The sequence below is a fragment of the Podospora bellae-mahoneyi genome, chromosome 5, assembly GCF_035222275.1.
Source record: "Podospora bellae-mahoneyi strain CBS 112042 chromosome 5, whole genome shotgun sequence".
Classification (NCBI taxonomy): Eukaryota; Fungi; Ascomycota; class Sordariomycetes; order Sordariales; family Podosporaceae; genus Podospora; species Podospora bellae-mahoneyi.
Window position 1 is genome coordinate 466,532 of NC_085884.1, and position 16,166 is coordinate 482,697.

A 16,166-nucleotide genomic window follows, 5' to 3' on the forward strand; every position below is an offset into this window, starting at 1 on the left:
TCACCAACACCGTTGATGCCTCTGTTAAGTGCCTGTTAAATTTGGAGCCAACACCCCAGTTTGATCTAATAATCGTTCCCGTCACCCGCGTGTTAGTTACAGTCTCATTTAATATGGGCCCATACCGAACACCTACAACCCGACCGAACCCTACCGACTTTGCCTCACGTGATCTGCGCTCGCGGGGTGTAGGGGGTCCTATACCATGTCAGCGATATTCCCATGCTTCTGACATAGGCGAGACTCCTTTTTCACCTCCGAGCCCTCAGCCGGAAGCTCCTTCTAGAGACACATGTGAGCTAACGCCGTTTAGAGATCTACAGCAAAGACAAGAACTTACGAGCAAGTCCTCAAGTCTAGCCTCTTGCGCAAGAGATTAGAAAGATCGTGACACATCTCTCTTTAAAAAGGGGATTGGAATCACGTTGGCCTCGCTCATTTTCTTTATCGCGTCGTTCGCAAGCATGTAGGCGGTCATCCAAGCTTATCCAAAATCCTATTTGGAAACGGCATGCCTGAATATTTCCGGACTGTAGGCGGCATTAGTAACCATCCAAGCATGTCAAAATCTCATTCAAAGGGCGCAACATACTTGTGGATTTTGGGGCTGTGAGCGAGTAAGAAAACATCCAAACATTGTAAAAACCGGTTGAAAAGCGCATACATGGCATCTACAAGCTTTTCTGAATTCCGAAATGATCAAAAAAGAGTAAACATCGAAGATGCTGGGACAAAAGAAGTATGTAAACATGCCATGGGTTATGGTCGGGTTTTTTTTTTTTTTACATGTGTGTTTAGGGAAAAGAAGGGGAAAAATCGCGACTTGTCAGATTCAAGACCTCTGCTTCATGATGGGACAGTCTGTGCACACAGCTGGTTTAGCAAAGTCATCAAGGTTGATGGAAAAGGGGGAAGGTGCGTTCGAGCTTTTCTTAATGAGTCTGTCTTGTTCCCGATCACACTACACTTTTAACTGGATAAACATACAAACCTACTGAGCTATTTGACCTGTCTTGTTATGAGGTTACTGAATCTCATCATTTCTTTCCAGAGTTACGAAAAGACATGATGACAAGTCTTACAAAAGAACGGCTGACCCCTTCATACAGAGACTGGGGTATATATATGTTTGTTGCTGACCGTGGTCTTGTCACACCTACACAACTCACAGTTATAAGAAGCCGTTAGTGAAAGCATAAGAAGATTGGGCACCCTGAAGATGGGAGTTCATTATACGGGGGTGGAAGGACTCCTCGTGGTAAGGAGGAAGGCCTGATGAGCCGTACATGACGGAGCTGATGGCTGTTCACAAGGCCTGGAATTCCATTTACATGACCTCCTACTCGCACGCCTCGTCACCAGAGATAACAGCAACCTACACTCTCCACACATATCAGCCGCATACGACTGTTGTTCATAGGTTACGTATAGCATCTCAACTGAGGACACATGCTATAACCCTTGTCACGTCACTTTCCCGACCGGCAGGAGGTCAAAAAGAAACCAGGAACATTGCTACTTTGTAACTTTTAGAGTTGAGGTGATAGCAGCTATGTCAACCAAGAGCGAAAAAGCATCAAAAATATCTCCCTTGCTCTTGAACCCAAGCTCAAGCGAACACGACGATCCACCCAGGGCTCGAACCTGGAACCTCCTGATTCGTAGTCAGACGCGCTTCCAATTACGCCAGCAGACCTTGCTGTGATGGTGTTTGCCTCCAGGGTAGAGGCTTCAAGTTTGACATGCAGAATTTGTGCGTGGGTGTTCCTTGTCGATATCAACCCTGGAGCGAGTGGGGCCACCACCGAATCATGGGCTGGGGTTTCCAAGTAGGGAAAAACAGCCCAGATGACAGTAGACTTCAGAGCTCAAGCAGTCAGGAAGAATACCTTCTCGGCACCGGTTTGACCTGGGTAGGAAGATATTTGGAGATAAGGGGCTGCCATCAACCCTAACCCCCAATTCCAAGTCGCACCCTCCACGATTCAGTTCTGGCAAAGATCGCCCAAACGCTATGTGTGACAGCAACGTCAAGATAAGGTTGCAGGTGTCAATGCCAATCAAGAAGGGTTACTGGTGTATTGGTGGTTGCATGGGAGGACGTCGTGCAGCGATCTGTGTTCTGTTATCAGGTCCTTTCAGGGTAGTTGAGGATGGGGACATCAGTGTGCCCGTAGCACCATGACCATCAGCACGGAGGAGTGGTTTCGTGGGATTTCTGGGGGAATGTTATCCACGCCTTGGGGAAGACAATGCTCGGAAGCACCGGGTCTAGAATAACAACAAGACAAAAATAAAAGAGGGCGGCAAGCTGCGCCCTGCTTTGCCATGTGGTAAAATGACAAATGCCAAAGCCGGGAATCGTCGACATGTTGACGGGAGTTCAGCAGAGCCCCACTGCGATCAGTGGGTTCCGAGAGGAACGGGTGTTCCCGCCGCGGAGATGCAATTGTTACTGGCAACTGCTGACTCGGCCTTCCTGTTAGCAATAGTGAGCTGATCCAGCTGATCGAGCCTCAAATGTCCACACGAGGGATATTGCAGGAATTGCCCAGCCGGGAGAATTGTTTTGCAACTCGCAAGAAAAAAACGGTCTTGTTGGAGCATCGGCCCTCGGAGATGCGCTTGTCAATGTCGATCGTACGGCACTCGGTATCGTACCACACCCCCTAGGCGAGACCAAGAAAGCTCTGCGCAATGGCTGGGGAAGTGAAGGAAGGCAAGGGATTTCGGGCGGCAATGGGATGACAGAAAGGTAGAGAGAACAACAGGATGTTGAGAAGGATAAATACCCTTCCATGGTCCATGGAAAACAATCTCAATATCCCAAACCATCAACTCTAGAGTGGACCAGAGTCGCAACGCATATCCCCAGATTTCCCCAGTTCCCCACTTGAGCCGACCGTTGGGAATCTGAGACGCTACACTTGTCAAGACTTCTAACTTCAGTCTCCCCTTCCAATAGCCACTCATTAAGCTTTCCCAAGTCAGATAGACCACTGGATATCCTTCACCATGGCAGCCATCACTCCCGAGCAGATCGCCATTGTCAAGGCGACAGCGCCAGTCCTCAAAGAACACGGCGTAACCATCACCACCACCTTCTACAACAACCTCATCGGAGATGTTCCAGCACTTCACAACTTTTTCAGCACCACCAGCCAAACAACAGGTCGACAGCCACGAGCACTTGCCGGCGCTGTTCTGGCTTATGCGACGTATATCGACGACCTCCCCAAGCTGACACATGCCGTGGAACGCATCGCCCACAAGCATGTTTCCCTCCAAGTAACCCCTGAGCAATACGACATCGTCGGAAAGTACCTGATCCAAGCCATCGGTCAAGTCCTCGGTGACGCAGCCACCGCCGACATCGTCGACGCCTGGATTGCCGCCTATGGTGTCCTTGCCCAGGTCTTCATCAACCGCGAAGGCGAGATGTACAAGTCGAACGCCGCCGACGGCTGGGTCGGCTGGCGCAAGTTCCGCATCACCCAGAAGGTACCAGAGAGCAGCACCATCACGAGCTTCTATCTCGCCCCCAGCGATGGGGCCACGCCACTACCCAAGTACATGCCGGGTCAGTACGTCAGCTTGCAGGTGCCGGTGCCCGAGCTTGGGTACCTGCAGAGCAGACAGTACAGCCTGAGCGAAGCGCCGAGAAAGGGAGAGTACTACCGCATCAGCGTCAAGCGAGAGGAGGCCCTCGAGCCGAGCGCCCCTGCCCTTGTTTCCAACATGTTGCACGACCAGTACGCCGTGGGCGACGAGGTCGAGCTGTCGCATCCACAGGGCGAGTTCTTTGTGGACCCCCAGGACGCAAGCAAGGAGGGTGTCCCGGTCGTTTTGGTATCCGCCGGCGTTGGTGCGACACCGCTCAAGGCCATCCTTGACAGCCTCGTGTCTGCGGGGTCCAAGAGACCAGCATCATGGATCCATTCATCACGATCGAGCGCGGCACAGCCGTTTGCTGACGATATCCGGCGTATCTGTCGCGAGAACGAGAACGTGTCGGCCAATGTGTTCCTGCGCACGCTTGGCCCTGAGGACCGCGCTGGGGTACACTACGAGTTTGGAGACATGCGGCTGGATCTGGCAAAGTTGGACAAGGAGCGCGGTTTGTTCCTGGGTGACTCTCGAGCCGAGTACTACATTTGTGGTCCCGAGGCATTCATGATCGATGTTCGCCGCACATTGCTCGAGCAGGGTGTCGACAGGTCGAGGATATTCCTGGAGCTCTTTGCGACGGGTGATGTCAGCGACGAGGAAGCAAAATAGTGAACGATTGGGATAGGAACTAGGTAGAGGGTATTGTAGCATATGGAGTACTCACCTCGAGAATAAGCACATCTTCTGACACCTAGATTGGATGCGCGTAGCCGTTGACAGGTTGATGGTTGATGCTAGACTCACACAACTTTCGAAGACGACATAGGTGTAGGTGACAATCTGGACCGCGGACGTGCTGAAGCAAGCCACGGCATGGTGCCCCTGCGTTGTAGGTGCTGAAGCCCCACTATCAATGGCGTTCGGGTGGCTGAGAGCCCTGGCAGCAGTGGCAATTTGGGCTTGGAGGCCCTCAATGATGTCTTCAACATCTTGTTGTTTCTGATACATTGCAGACCACGTCAGCTCCCACCTCCAATTCCACGGCATAAGACTTCTTGATTTCAAATCAAGAGTTTGAAGCCATACGACACAGTTCAGCTGCGCGTTATTTCCGCCCCTTTTTTGGTCGTGCTATGCTCGGCTCCTGTTTCCATCACACAGAAACCCAACTGAAGTTCCAGCATGCCAGAAGCCTCGTCGCCCAGCACCCCCGCTGTTGCTATACACGACGCCATTCATCGTTGCCTCGGAACCGCTATTTAACCCGAGTAGTGAGGGGATTAGCATCTCTCACGGGATGTCTTGTGCCTCCTGACTCTCAGCTGTGAAAAACCGGGCCGAGTCTTGTCAGGAGGACTGTTCCCTGCAAACAGCCAGTGTTGAAGCTCTTGGAAGGTTGCGCGAGGAGTTGCTGGCTGAGACCTCGGTAGAAGCATGTCGAAGATGGCACTTTCTGATCTTGACTGATCCTGGCAGACGTCAAGCTGAATGCTTTAAGGGCGAATCTGGAACCAGAATCCCTTTGCCCCCAGGTCACACAGCGTTGAGATTTGCGTGTAACATTGCCAAGCTCCTTTGTGCGGGCCGAACCGAGCTGGCGGGTTCGATCGCCTCTCCAAGCCACAACATCCCTTTGTGTTCTTTGCTTCTGCCAGTTCATAGGCTTATGTGGGCTACTAATACCTCCAACCGAGTGCCCGGTGGACTGTGGTGTGGTCAATGGCCATAAGTCTTGATATATCTGTATATTGTCCGAACTAATAACGAACGTTTGTGGGGATGAGTCCCGAATCTCCGGTGTGTTTTTCTCGAACATATTACGGAGGACGCGTGGGATTTCTTCCGGCCGAAACGATTGAGCGTGCTTCAGTTGCAGCCCCGGCCGGAGCTTCATTCACGTAAGCGTCTTCCAGTACTGCTGATCCTTCACAACTAACCAGCCGTTATCCTGTCCCGCTCGTCCATCATGTCACCTTATCACAGCCGGCATCTTGATACGATGGCTCGAATGCTAAAATGCCCAGTTCGGTTGTATTTCGGCGGCCGGCTTCCCCGTCTTTGACTGGTGACTGGTGACCCGGCGATCATGACTGCTAATTGGGGAGACCTAACGGATATAGCGGTACACATTGACCTCACCAAGAGTTGGTTGGTGTTTTCCCGATCAGGTAGTCCCGCGGCTGCTGTCAGATACGATTGCGATCCGTGATCGACAAGGGGAGCTGGTCTTTCCCAGCAGCCTACCTTGGGTTGCCGTGCGCTGGAGGGCGTTGCGGTAGAACGTAGGGCCGTCCAAATCACCTCGGAGTCTCAAGCAGGTACAACGGCGGCCGATGACACAAGACGCCCCCTTGCCACTCGCACAAACATGACGACGGGAGCAGCCCCTTCGCATCCTGGACATGGATTGTTAGAGATTAAGCCGTGCCTGATACCGTCCACAAGCAGCATTGCATGCCGTATCTGGTACCACTCCCTGGCATGTGTCATGCGTCTCCGATGTTGCCTTGCTGCACCAGCTCGTGGCCCATCTTCGAGCTAAACCCCGCTGGGCCATCAGTCATCGGCTTCATCCTTACACCACTCCCAGACAGGACCACAATGTCTGCCCCGAGTCCGTTTTGGGCTATTGAATTCTGTATCTTCCTTGGCACGTGTACACGATGTGGCACTCTGCATCGATGCTTGGTTCCTGGACTAGATTGGATGGAGGTTCTGGAGGGCTCGCCTTCAGCCTTCCCAGACGAAAGGTCTCGCACACGGAAAGGGAACCTGGGTTCGACAAGGCACTGTGAGAGATGGATGCCTTGTTGCATTTAATTTCAGATGTCTCTCTCAGTTGGCAGCACCATGATGGAGACTTGTCCTAGGTAGCACGGGGAAACCCAAAAGGCCATCCCCAAACCATGATTCTCACAAGTAACCTTCTGTCCTTCCGTCGCGAGCATTGAGGTGGGATGCTCTTTGAGGAAAGACACAGACTGGCTCCATCGTTCCTGGGAAGCACCGGTCGCCGTCACGCCTTTTCGTTCTGCTGCTCGGCTTAGGCCAACTGACCGCTGCCAAGTATTTCACCTGCCCCTTCCACCAATCCCCCACACTGTAGTTGTTCTTGTGGAGGTAGCTTGCGGTCGCCATCGTCATAGGTGGTGAGGAGATCATCCTGTCGTGTCAGCGGTCCTAGAAAACCGCACTGTCATCATGGTAAGTCCTTTCCAAGTCTCCGACTGTATCCTACCAAAACCGAGGACGATGCCGTTGATCGGCGATGGGTGTGGGTGGTGTGAGATGAATCTGTAGCTGGGAAGCTGCGGGGCTCTGGCAAGGCTGCTCCTAGTTCAACCCATGGCAGTGTCCAACCTTCCAGTTCTAGGTTGCTAGAAGGAGCCCATGGGTGGCCTGCTAGCGCCCATGTTTGGCCCAGTGTTCCCCCATACATACGTTGGGTAGACACTCGAGCTTTTCCTTGTGTGCTAATCCTGCCTACCAGGTATTTCTGGCAGGGTCTGGCTGTCCGGCGAGTTGCGCTCTTAGGGGCATCAGTGTAATCTGAACATGTCTCCATTCACCTGATCCATTGCCACCACGAGAGAGATCGCAACTGTCACCAAGCATTCTAACATGGTACGGAGCCAAGGGCAGTGCGCATACCCCCCTTCCTGGTGTCCACATGGGTAGTCAACCGCTCCAGTAGACCTAGCTTCGACCAAGAGCGTGCTTTTGGTTGCTTGTTGCTCCTGGAGGCCCGTTCAAATTTTTCCTTTTTTTCCCCCACCAGGCTATCGTTCTTTTCACCATTGCCGTCTCACTCCGATCCTGACCAACTGACTGTTAAAGCAATCCACCACCTACCTCCCAGGCTTTTGAAAGCCCTTGATCCTGTTCCCAAGCAGCTATTCACTATCCTTGTTTGGCACCTACGACGACGTCTTTTTGCTTTACAGGCAAACAATTCACTTGCTCGGTCTCCTTTTCTCATCGTTCTTTGCTGGACCAGCTCAATTTGTTTGGCGAGCCGCTGATCCACCTAGCTTACAGCATCATTTTTCTTTCATTGCTGTCTTTGATTGCGGTTTTTCTTTTAATCAGATTGTCGATACCCCCAGCAACCCGGTCCTTTCCCTCCTTTCAGTTCTTGTCTTTCCAACGATAATACGGTTTCAAGACTGTAAACCACTACGGGGCACCCCTTCAAAAATGCCGTCCTCGCCCTGTGGCGCTGAGCCCATCGCCATCATCGGCTCCGCGTGCCGGTTCCCGGGAGGCGCGAGCTCCCCCTCGCGCCTGTGGCAACTGCTTGCGAACCCGAGGGACCTCTCGGAGCGCGTGCCCGCGGGAAGATTCCATGTCGACGCCTTCTACCACCCAGATGGCGAGTTCCCCGGCACGACGAATTCTGCCCGTGGATACTTCCTGGACTACGACCCCCGGCTGTTTGACGCCAGCTTCTTCAGCGTCACGCCCAAAGAAGCCGAAGCAATCGACCCCCAGCAGCGGTTGCTTCTAGAAGTGGTGTACGAGGCCCTCGAGTCGGCCGGGTACTCTCTCCAGCAGCATGCGGGTGCCCGTGTTGGTGTGTTTGCCGGTGTGATGACGGCCGACTACGACACCCTCTCACAGAGGGACGAGCTCACCACAAGCCAGTACTATGCCACGGGCAATGCGCGGTCCATGGTCTCCAACCGGCTCTCGTACTTTTTCAACTTCAAGGGGCCCTCCATGACGATCGACACGGCCTGTTCATCCAGCCTGGTAGCCCTCCACCAAGCTGTCTTGAGTCTTCGGTCGGGCGATTGCGAAATGGCTTGCGTGGCTGGTGCCAACCTCATCCTGACCCCTGAGCAGTTCATCGTCGAGTCCAGCCTACACATGCTCAGTCCCTCCGGTCACTGCAACATGTTTGACGCCAATGCCGATGGCTATGCCCGCGGCGAAGGAATTGCGGCTATGTTTGTCCGTCCCCTGAGCAAAGCCCTGGCCAGTGGCGACCACATTCTCGCCGTTATTCGGGAAACCGGTGTCAATTCGGATGGCAGGACGACAGGGATCACGATGCCCAACTGGGAAGCGCAAGCACAGCTTATTCAGGACACATATCGACGAGCCGGCCTAGATATCAACACCCTCGAGGACCGCTGTCAGTATTTTGAGTGTCATGGGGCTGGAACGGCTGCAGGTGACCCCAAGGAAGCCCGCGCCATCGAACATGCCTTCTTCTCGGGTGAGCTTCGAGCTGGGCCGTCAACAGACTTGATCCCGCCCGCGGAAAGGCCTCGGCTTCTGGTTGGCTCAGTGAAGACGGTCATTGGCCACACTGAGGGGTCGGCAGGTCTCGCAGGGTTATTCAAGGTTGTCGAGAGCATGCGCCATGATACCATTCCTCCAAACCTACATCTAGATCGGTTGAGCCCGCAGGTTGCCGAATATGCCAGCCACTTGGTCGTCCCAACAAGCCCCGTCCCATGGCCAGCGGTCCAGCCAGGACAACCGAAAAGAGCCAGCGTCAACTCGTTCGGTTTCGGCGGCACCAATGCCCATGCGATTGTTGAGCAGTACGTTCCAGCCATCCACGACGAGAACTTCGTGTCAAGTTCCCACGTCCCTCGCCCCATCCCCACCGGGTCAGTCGGGCCTAGAGTCAATCGTATTTGCCTCCCTTTGGTACTCTCTGCCAAATCCGAAAAGTCCCTGGTAGCTGTCGTGCAAACCTATTACGATCACCTCCTCAAGAACCCCGGTGCCTCAACCGAAGAGCTGTCATGGCACACCTACGCCCGCCGCACAGCCTTTGCTCACAGAGTGTCCTTTGCGGGTACAACAACGGAAAGGCTTCTTGGGAAGCTGGCGCGATTCCTGAAGATACCAGACGCCCCGCCTGAGCCCCCTCGAAAGAAGCTGAAAACAACCGACAAACGAGAGACGCCGCCACCGGTTGCCACTATGTGTCGCGTGAAACCAGAACATCAGAAGCCCAAGTTGCTGGGGATCTTCACGGGCCAGGGAGCGCAATGGGCCACCATGTCTCGGGGTCTGCTTGTGACAAGCAAGGTCTATCGTGATTCTATTCGACAGTTGGACGGGATTCTGCGGCAGTGCCCACATCCACCTCCCTGGAGCTTGGAACACGAGATATCGGCGGACGAGGGTCTTTCGAGGGTTCATAGGTCGACAATCTCGCAGCCTCTGTGTACCGCCATTCAGATTGCTTTAGGTAAGACACCTTGCCTGTGCATGGATTCTCTGTTCAGTTCTGAAGAAGCTGCCGGATCTGCTTTGCTAACACTGCTTCCGAACAGTGGACTTGTTACACTCGATCGAGATTAGCTTCCACACGGTGGTCGGCCACTCGTCTGGGGAAATCGGTGCTGCATATGCCGCCGGCCGGATCGGTGCCAGAGATGCTATTCTGATTGCTTACTACCGTGGAATGGACGTGAACCTCGCCTGCGGAGCCGGGGGCGTCAAAGGGGGGATGCTAGTTGCAGGCATGTCAATGGAGGAGGCCGCCGATTTCTGTGCTAGAAGAGAGTACAGCCCAGGACTCTGCATTGCCGCCAGCAACTCGCCCATGGTTGTCACGCTTTCAGGTGATCTTGACTTGATTCATGAGGCCTGCAAGTATCTTAAGGGCAAGAGGTTGCTAGCACGGATACTCAACGTCGACACGGCTTACCATTCACCCCACATGGAGGTTCCGTCAATAAAGTATCTGGAAGCGATCAAATCGTGCAACATCTCACCGCGGGCTCAGAACAATGGAACCGCCTGGATTTCGACTGTGTCTGGCACTGGGGAGCCCGAGGCGGCGGATTTGAAGGGCACCTACTGGCGTGACAACATGATGAAGCCGGTGCTGTTTTACGAGGCTATGAGTACCGCCTTGGACAAAAATGGACCGTTCGACGGAGTGATAGAGGTCGGGCCCCATTGCACTCTTAGGGGGCCAGTCTTTGAAGCGATCCGAGAGAGCTTGGGAACAGAAGCAACTTTGCCCTATACTGGACTCCTCAACAGGGGGATGGACGACCGGGAGGCGTTTGGCGAGTTTCTCGGCTGGATATGGGCCCAGTTTGGGGCTTACAACTCTCACATTCGGCAATTCGTCCTGGGTTCCGTACAGCCCGAGCTGATCAACACGCGGATTCAAGGTGCTCCCAGTTACCCATGGGACCATTCACAGATTCATTGGAGAGAGTCGAGACTATCTCGACAGTATCACTTCAGGTTGGCCATGCCTCACGAACTGCTTGGGGTACGCACTCGAGACGATTCGCGGTACCTACTTCGATGGCGGAACATTCTGAAGTTTGAGAAGCTCACTTGGGCCAGGCACCATGCGTTCCAGGGTCAATCGGTAGGTCACAGATCTAAGTTCTACTGTCTTTGTAAAACTTGACCGTGTACTAACAAGAATTGTTGACAGCTACTCCCCGCGTCAGCCTACATCATCATGGCGGTTGATGCTGCCAAAGCCGCTGCGCCAGAGGTAGCAATTTCTGTGATCGAGCTTCGCGATCTCAAGTTCTACAAAGGCATCACGTTTGATCCTAATTCGCCCGGGGTCGAAGTTCTCTCCTCTTTGATCATTGAGAAAGAGACGCCAGACACATGGGAGGCTTCGTTTCTGCTGACTTCAACCGTTGCCGACGGCCGCACCGACGTGAAAAAGAACTTTAGTTGCCGGGTCGCCATCACGTCTGGCGCACCACATCCCAATCTGTTGCCAACGCGGCCAGCGACGAGAGCGGAAACACTGAGCGCCAACCCCGAGGCTTTCTATGCCATGATGGCCGGGACAGGCTTGAGGTACACTGGCCCATTCCGAGGGCTACAAGCACTCGACCGTCGGTTTGATTTTGCGTCGGGTTCCCTGAGGAGAGTTCACCCCGACGACACTACAAGGCTTGGCCTCAGCCCCGCCACCTTGGACAGCTGTCTCCAAACGGCCTTTGTCACAATGTCTTCGCCTGGCGACGGTGCCATCTGGACACCATTCTTGCCAGTGGAGATCGAGAACATTCGCATGAACCTATCACTGTGCAATGCCCAAGCACGGAGCGACACGCTGGTGGTTGATGCGCATAAGACGCAGGCTACACCATGCACGAGGAGCGCCCCGGCCTCCTTCACTGCCGACATCGAGATATTTAATGATGAAGGCAAGCAGGAGATACAGATTGAGGGACTCAAAGTTGGGTCGTTTGGCCCTACCAATCCCGAGGATGACTACGAGCTGTACCTTACCACACAGCTGGACCTTGATCCCGAAGACGCTATCGTGTCCGCCGCAGACGAAGACGTTCACCACGCGAGCCCCATGCTTGCCGAGTCCTGCGAGCGCGTCGCTTCTTTTTACACCAAGAGACTGCCAGCCACTGCAGTGTGTCCAAGTCCGGGCTCGCACCTCGTTTCTGCGTCCATCGCCAGCCGAGCAGAGCTGGGCCGCGCCACAAGCACCTGGTCGGATGAGACAGAGGAGTCTCTTGATCGGTTCATTCTATCCTCGCCATACTATTCGGCTTTGAATCTGGTCCGCAGATTGGGCCGGAAAGTTCCGGATGTGATGGCTGGCATGCTTCCTACAGTGTTTGAAGAAGCTCGCCAGACGCATAGCTTCCAGCGTCATATTTCGAGAGTGGTGAAGCAAATATCCCACAAGTATGCCTCGATGCACGTCTTGGGACTGACAGATGCTGAGCTTGGGTTGACGGAGCACGTGCTGGCTGGCTTGGGCACCTCCTTTGCATCCTACCGCATCGGCTCTCGGCCTGAGGAGAATCTCAACGATCGAATCCAGCTTTCCGAGTCTCTGAGCGAGAAGGTGATCACCGAAAAAGTCGATTTCACCACGGGTGTTCCAGCAAATGGCCAGCTCTACGACCTAGTTCTTCTGTCTACTTCTCTATTCGAGCCTCACAACACGGCCACTGTCCTCGGCCACGTTCGGAGCATGATGCGGCCTGGAGGCTTCCTGATGCTCATTCAGGTTACAAGGACTCCTCTCGAGGAACGTCTCCGTCGTGCCATCAGCTGTGCAGTCTCTCTGCAGTCGATGTCCCCAACACCGCCTGACTGGCCTGACCTTCTCGATCAGTGCGGATTTCAAAATTCCAGCGAGGACTCGGCCCAGAACTATGCCACTGGCTTTTCTCTGATTGTTCGTCAAGCGCAGTCTCTGGAGAAAGCGCTGCTGATGTATCCTCCCTCCGAGGACTCAGACCCGGAACGTCTGATGAATAGACTCCTGATTGTTGGCGGCAAGCAGCTGTGGACATCATTCATCTCCTCGCAAGTCACTGCAGCACTGGCTTCGCATTGCGGGTTGATCACTACCGTTGCGTCCCTTGACGACTTGGCACCCGGGCATGCTGCCAACTTTACAGCCGTCATCCTCCTCTGCGACCTGGATGAGCCCCTTCTGCTGAACATGAACGAGAAGCGGATGGAGGCCTTGAAGGAGCTACTCCGTCCAGAAATGGTGATCCTTTGGGTCACGGAAAGTGCCCGGACTACTACCCCTGGCAATTCGGCTTCTCTGGGCTTCACGCGCACCCTCGCTGCTGAGATCCCAGGATTGACCCTCCAAGTCCTTGACCTCGAGACTGTTAATACCGATCCCGCCGTCAAGGCCGTCTCTGAGACCTTTTTTCGCCTTGCCATGTACGCTAGGATTCAACACACAAGTGTTGAAAACCCTCTGTGGGTTCTGGAGCCAGAGATACACATCAAGGATGGTCGTCGCATGGTTCCCCGTGTTCGTCCGTGGAAGAAAGGCAACAACCGCGCGAACGCCGGTCGGCGGATTGTCACAGCTCCTTGCAACACCTTGGAAAATGTGGTGGAAATTCTGCCAGGGCATCCAGGAAACGGGCCGTACAGGGCAGAGGAGTGGGGATTGGCGTCTGCGTCGGACCCTCCAGGAGAGCTCTTTGGTATTCAGGTCAACTACAGCACTGTCGGTGCGCTCAACACAGGGCTCAGTTCTTTCCCGTCGGCCTACGTCTGCCTTGGCCGCGATACGAAGACCCTCGCCACCACGGTTGCTTTGTCCAAAGTCAATGCCTCCTACATCATGATGCCAACGAGATGGGGTACGGAGATTACGATCCCCAGTCTGAACGAGCCGGTCTTCTTTGGGCTTTTGGTCCGCTATTTCCTGGCGCTCAGCATTTCGTGGAAGGCCAGGGGACAGTCGCTCTTGGTTATCGAGCCTGACGAGCGGTTCCAGGAGTGCATCAAGGACGTCTGTGTCAAGCAGGGGATTTCGTTCCAGATATTCTCGACCGACGAGGAGCGCTGCAGGCGGGTACCAGAGATGACTTTTCTTCACCCGGCGCTTTCTCGACGCGGGATGAGGGATCTGAACCTTCCGCAACGCGCCTTGGTTGTGGATATGCTCCCCAAGGGGAGCCGTCTCTCCGAGATGTTCAAAGCCACGGTGGAGGAGCCCTCGGCGTATCACCATCTCTCCTCGTTCTTGCGACCAGCGGCAGACTTGGAAGTCGATGGTGTCAATCCCGATGCTGGTGCATGCGTACACCTTGATAGAATTTGGGAGGGAGCTGTCACCCTGTCGCTTGCCAAGATGGAAACACTGGCCGATGGTGCTGTCTCCCCTCTCCTCTCTGTACCGGCCTTGGTCGACTGTACAGAGCCGGTTGCGCCGTTCTCGGTCATTCACTGGAAGGCCGAGAGGGACGTTCAACAGATCATCACCCCGCCTTATGGCCGTCAGCTGTTGAGTCCATCAAAGACCTACCTTCTTGTTGGTCTGACGAGGGACTTTGGCCAGAGCCTCTGCACGCTCTTGGCTCAACAGGGGGCGCGCCACCTTGTCCTGGCGAGCCGGAACCCGCCCCGGCGGTCCCCAAGATGGGCAGAAGAGCTGACGAGAAAGGGCGTCCAACTCAGGTTTCAGACGCTGGATGTGACCAAGATGGAGCAAGTGACCGCCTTGAAGACCAAGATCGCACAGACGCTCAGATTCCCTCCCGTCGGGGGTGTTGTCAACGGCGCCATGGTTCTCGACGACCGCGTCTTCTCTGAAATGTCCATCGAGTCCTTCCAGCGGGTCATGGCGCCCAAGACGATCGGTTCCAGCAATCTCGACGACGCGTTCTGCTCACCCGACATGGACTTTTTCATCATGACCTCGTCCTTTGCGGCCGTCGGCGGACATGCCGGCCAGTCTAACTATGCAGCGGCCAACATGTACATGAACGGCCTCGCCGCCTCGAGACGCCACCGCGGGTTTGTCGGTTCCATCCTCAACATCGGTGTCATTTACGGGCTGGGGTTCTTGCACCGCGAGAAGGAGAATCTCTACGAGGGTCTGGAGCGGGAGGGATACCCGCCTATTTCGGAACGGGACCTTCATCACATGTTCCTCGAGGCTATTGTTGCGGGAAAGCCGACAGAGGATCAGATCTACGACATCACTACCGGGTTGCGGCGGTTCCCGGCCGGGCGGCCTACCCTGCACTGGCACAGCGATCCGAGGTTTTGTCACTTTACTCGCGGCAGTGATGATCGGGACGAGGAAAGCGACGCTGGGCCTCAGCAGCTGAGCTTGAAGGAGCAGACTAGCCGCGGCGAGACGGAGGAGGATGTTGCCGAGATTCTCGTCCCGGCGTTTATCAAGAGACTACAGAATCAGCTCAAGCTGGCGGAGGGAACTGTGACAGCCGAGCAGAGCATTGTCGAGTTGGGTGTTGATTCACTGGCGGCAGTGGAGATTCGATCATGGGTCTGGAGGACGCTGGGCCATGATGTGGGGGTGATGAAGATTCTCAGCGGCATGACGATTAGTCAGTTGTGCGGGGAGATTGCAGCGGCCACCATGGCGGTTCGCGTGACGACGCAGCAGAGATTGGAGGCGACGGGAGTGCCTAGTGATGCCTCGGCGACGCCTCACACTACCTCTGTGGTTTCTGGTGCCGAGTTGGAGACGCATTCGGTGGCGACGACGGCAGCGGAGGAGTAGATGTTGAGTTTGGGTTCTTTGGTCGTCATGGTTGAGTTCAAGTATTGGAGTCGTGTAACAACAGAAGAGTGTGTAGTTTTCCGGTGTGTGTGTTTGGGGGGATGGGGGGGGGGAGGAGGGGATTGATTCTGCATATATATGACCAAAAGGAGGTTGGGACGTTGGCTGGAAAGGTGTCGTTATTTGTTATACTGAAGGGATTGGATGCAAGTGATGTGTGGGTAGCGAATACAAAAAAAACATGGTATCCTGGTTTGACTTTTCAGTAACGTTGTGCGAGTCTCGGACTTGTATGTATGTTGTAGAACATGACGGTCATCTCACGTGAGCGAGACTACGCGATGTTTGATCCGAAAGGCCGTAAACCCGAGCAGTTGCATGTAGTGTATGGGCTGTCGGATCAGGAACCCAATATCCGCGAGTGGCCTGGCCGGGTGTCGATCACCGGTGCGCGGAGCGGGGTCCTGGAACTTCAGGCTATGCAGCTGCGTTCCGGGGCACCTGTCGGCCCGCTGTGCAGCAGTTGTGCGCCTATCGCAGCTGCAGTGACGGTACCCAGGTATGCGAGGTGACG

At 54.6% G+C, this 16,166-nt stretch overlaps 2 protein-coding genes and 1 non-coding gene across 3 annotated transcripts; all 3 read left to right on the top strand.

Annotated features, from left to right (window-relative positions):
- The first annotated feature begins 1,623 nt into the window (after positions 1-1,623).
- On the top strand, positions 1,624-1,696 carry QC761_0074290. The gene has a single exon. It is a non-coding gene; the product is annotated as a tRNA-Arg (tRNA).
- Positions 1,697-3,015: 1,319 nt separating this feature from the next.
- QC761_501700 (uncharacterized protein) lies at positions 3,016-4,278 on the top strand (the record flags this gene model as incomplete). Its single annotated transcript, XM_062879406.1, has 1 exon — positions 3,016-4,278. One exon carries the CDS (start codon positions 3,016-3,018, stop codon positions 4,276-4,278), a length of 1,263 nt encoding a protein of 420 aa, XP_062730438.1.
- Positions 4,279-6,564: 2,286 nt separating this feature from the next.
- QC761_501690 (Type I Iterative PKS) lies at positions 6,565-15,592 on the top strand (the record flags this gene model as incomplete). Its single annotated transcript, XM_062879405.1, has 4 exons — positions 6,565-6,813; positions 7,100-9,820; positions 9,906-10,963; positions 11,033-15,592. Exons 2-4 carry the CDS (start codon positions 7,807-7,809, stop codon positions 15,590-15,592), a joined length of 7,632 nt encoding a protein of 2,543 aa, XP_062730439.1. The 5' UTR covers positions 6,565-6,813; positions 7,100-7,806.
- Positions 15,593-16,166: the final 574 nt, after the last annotated feature.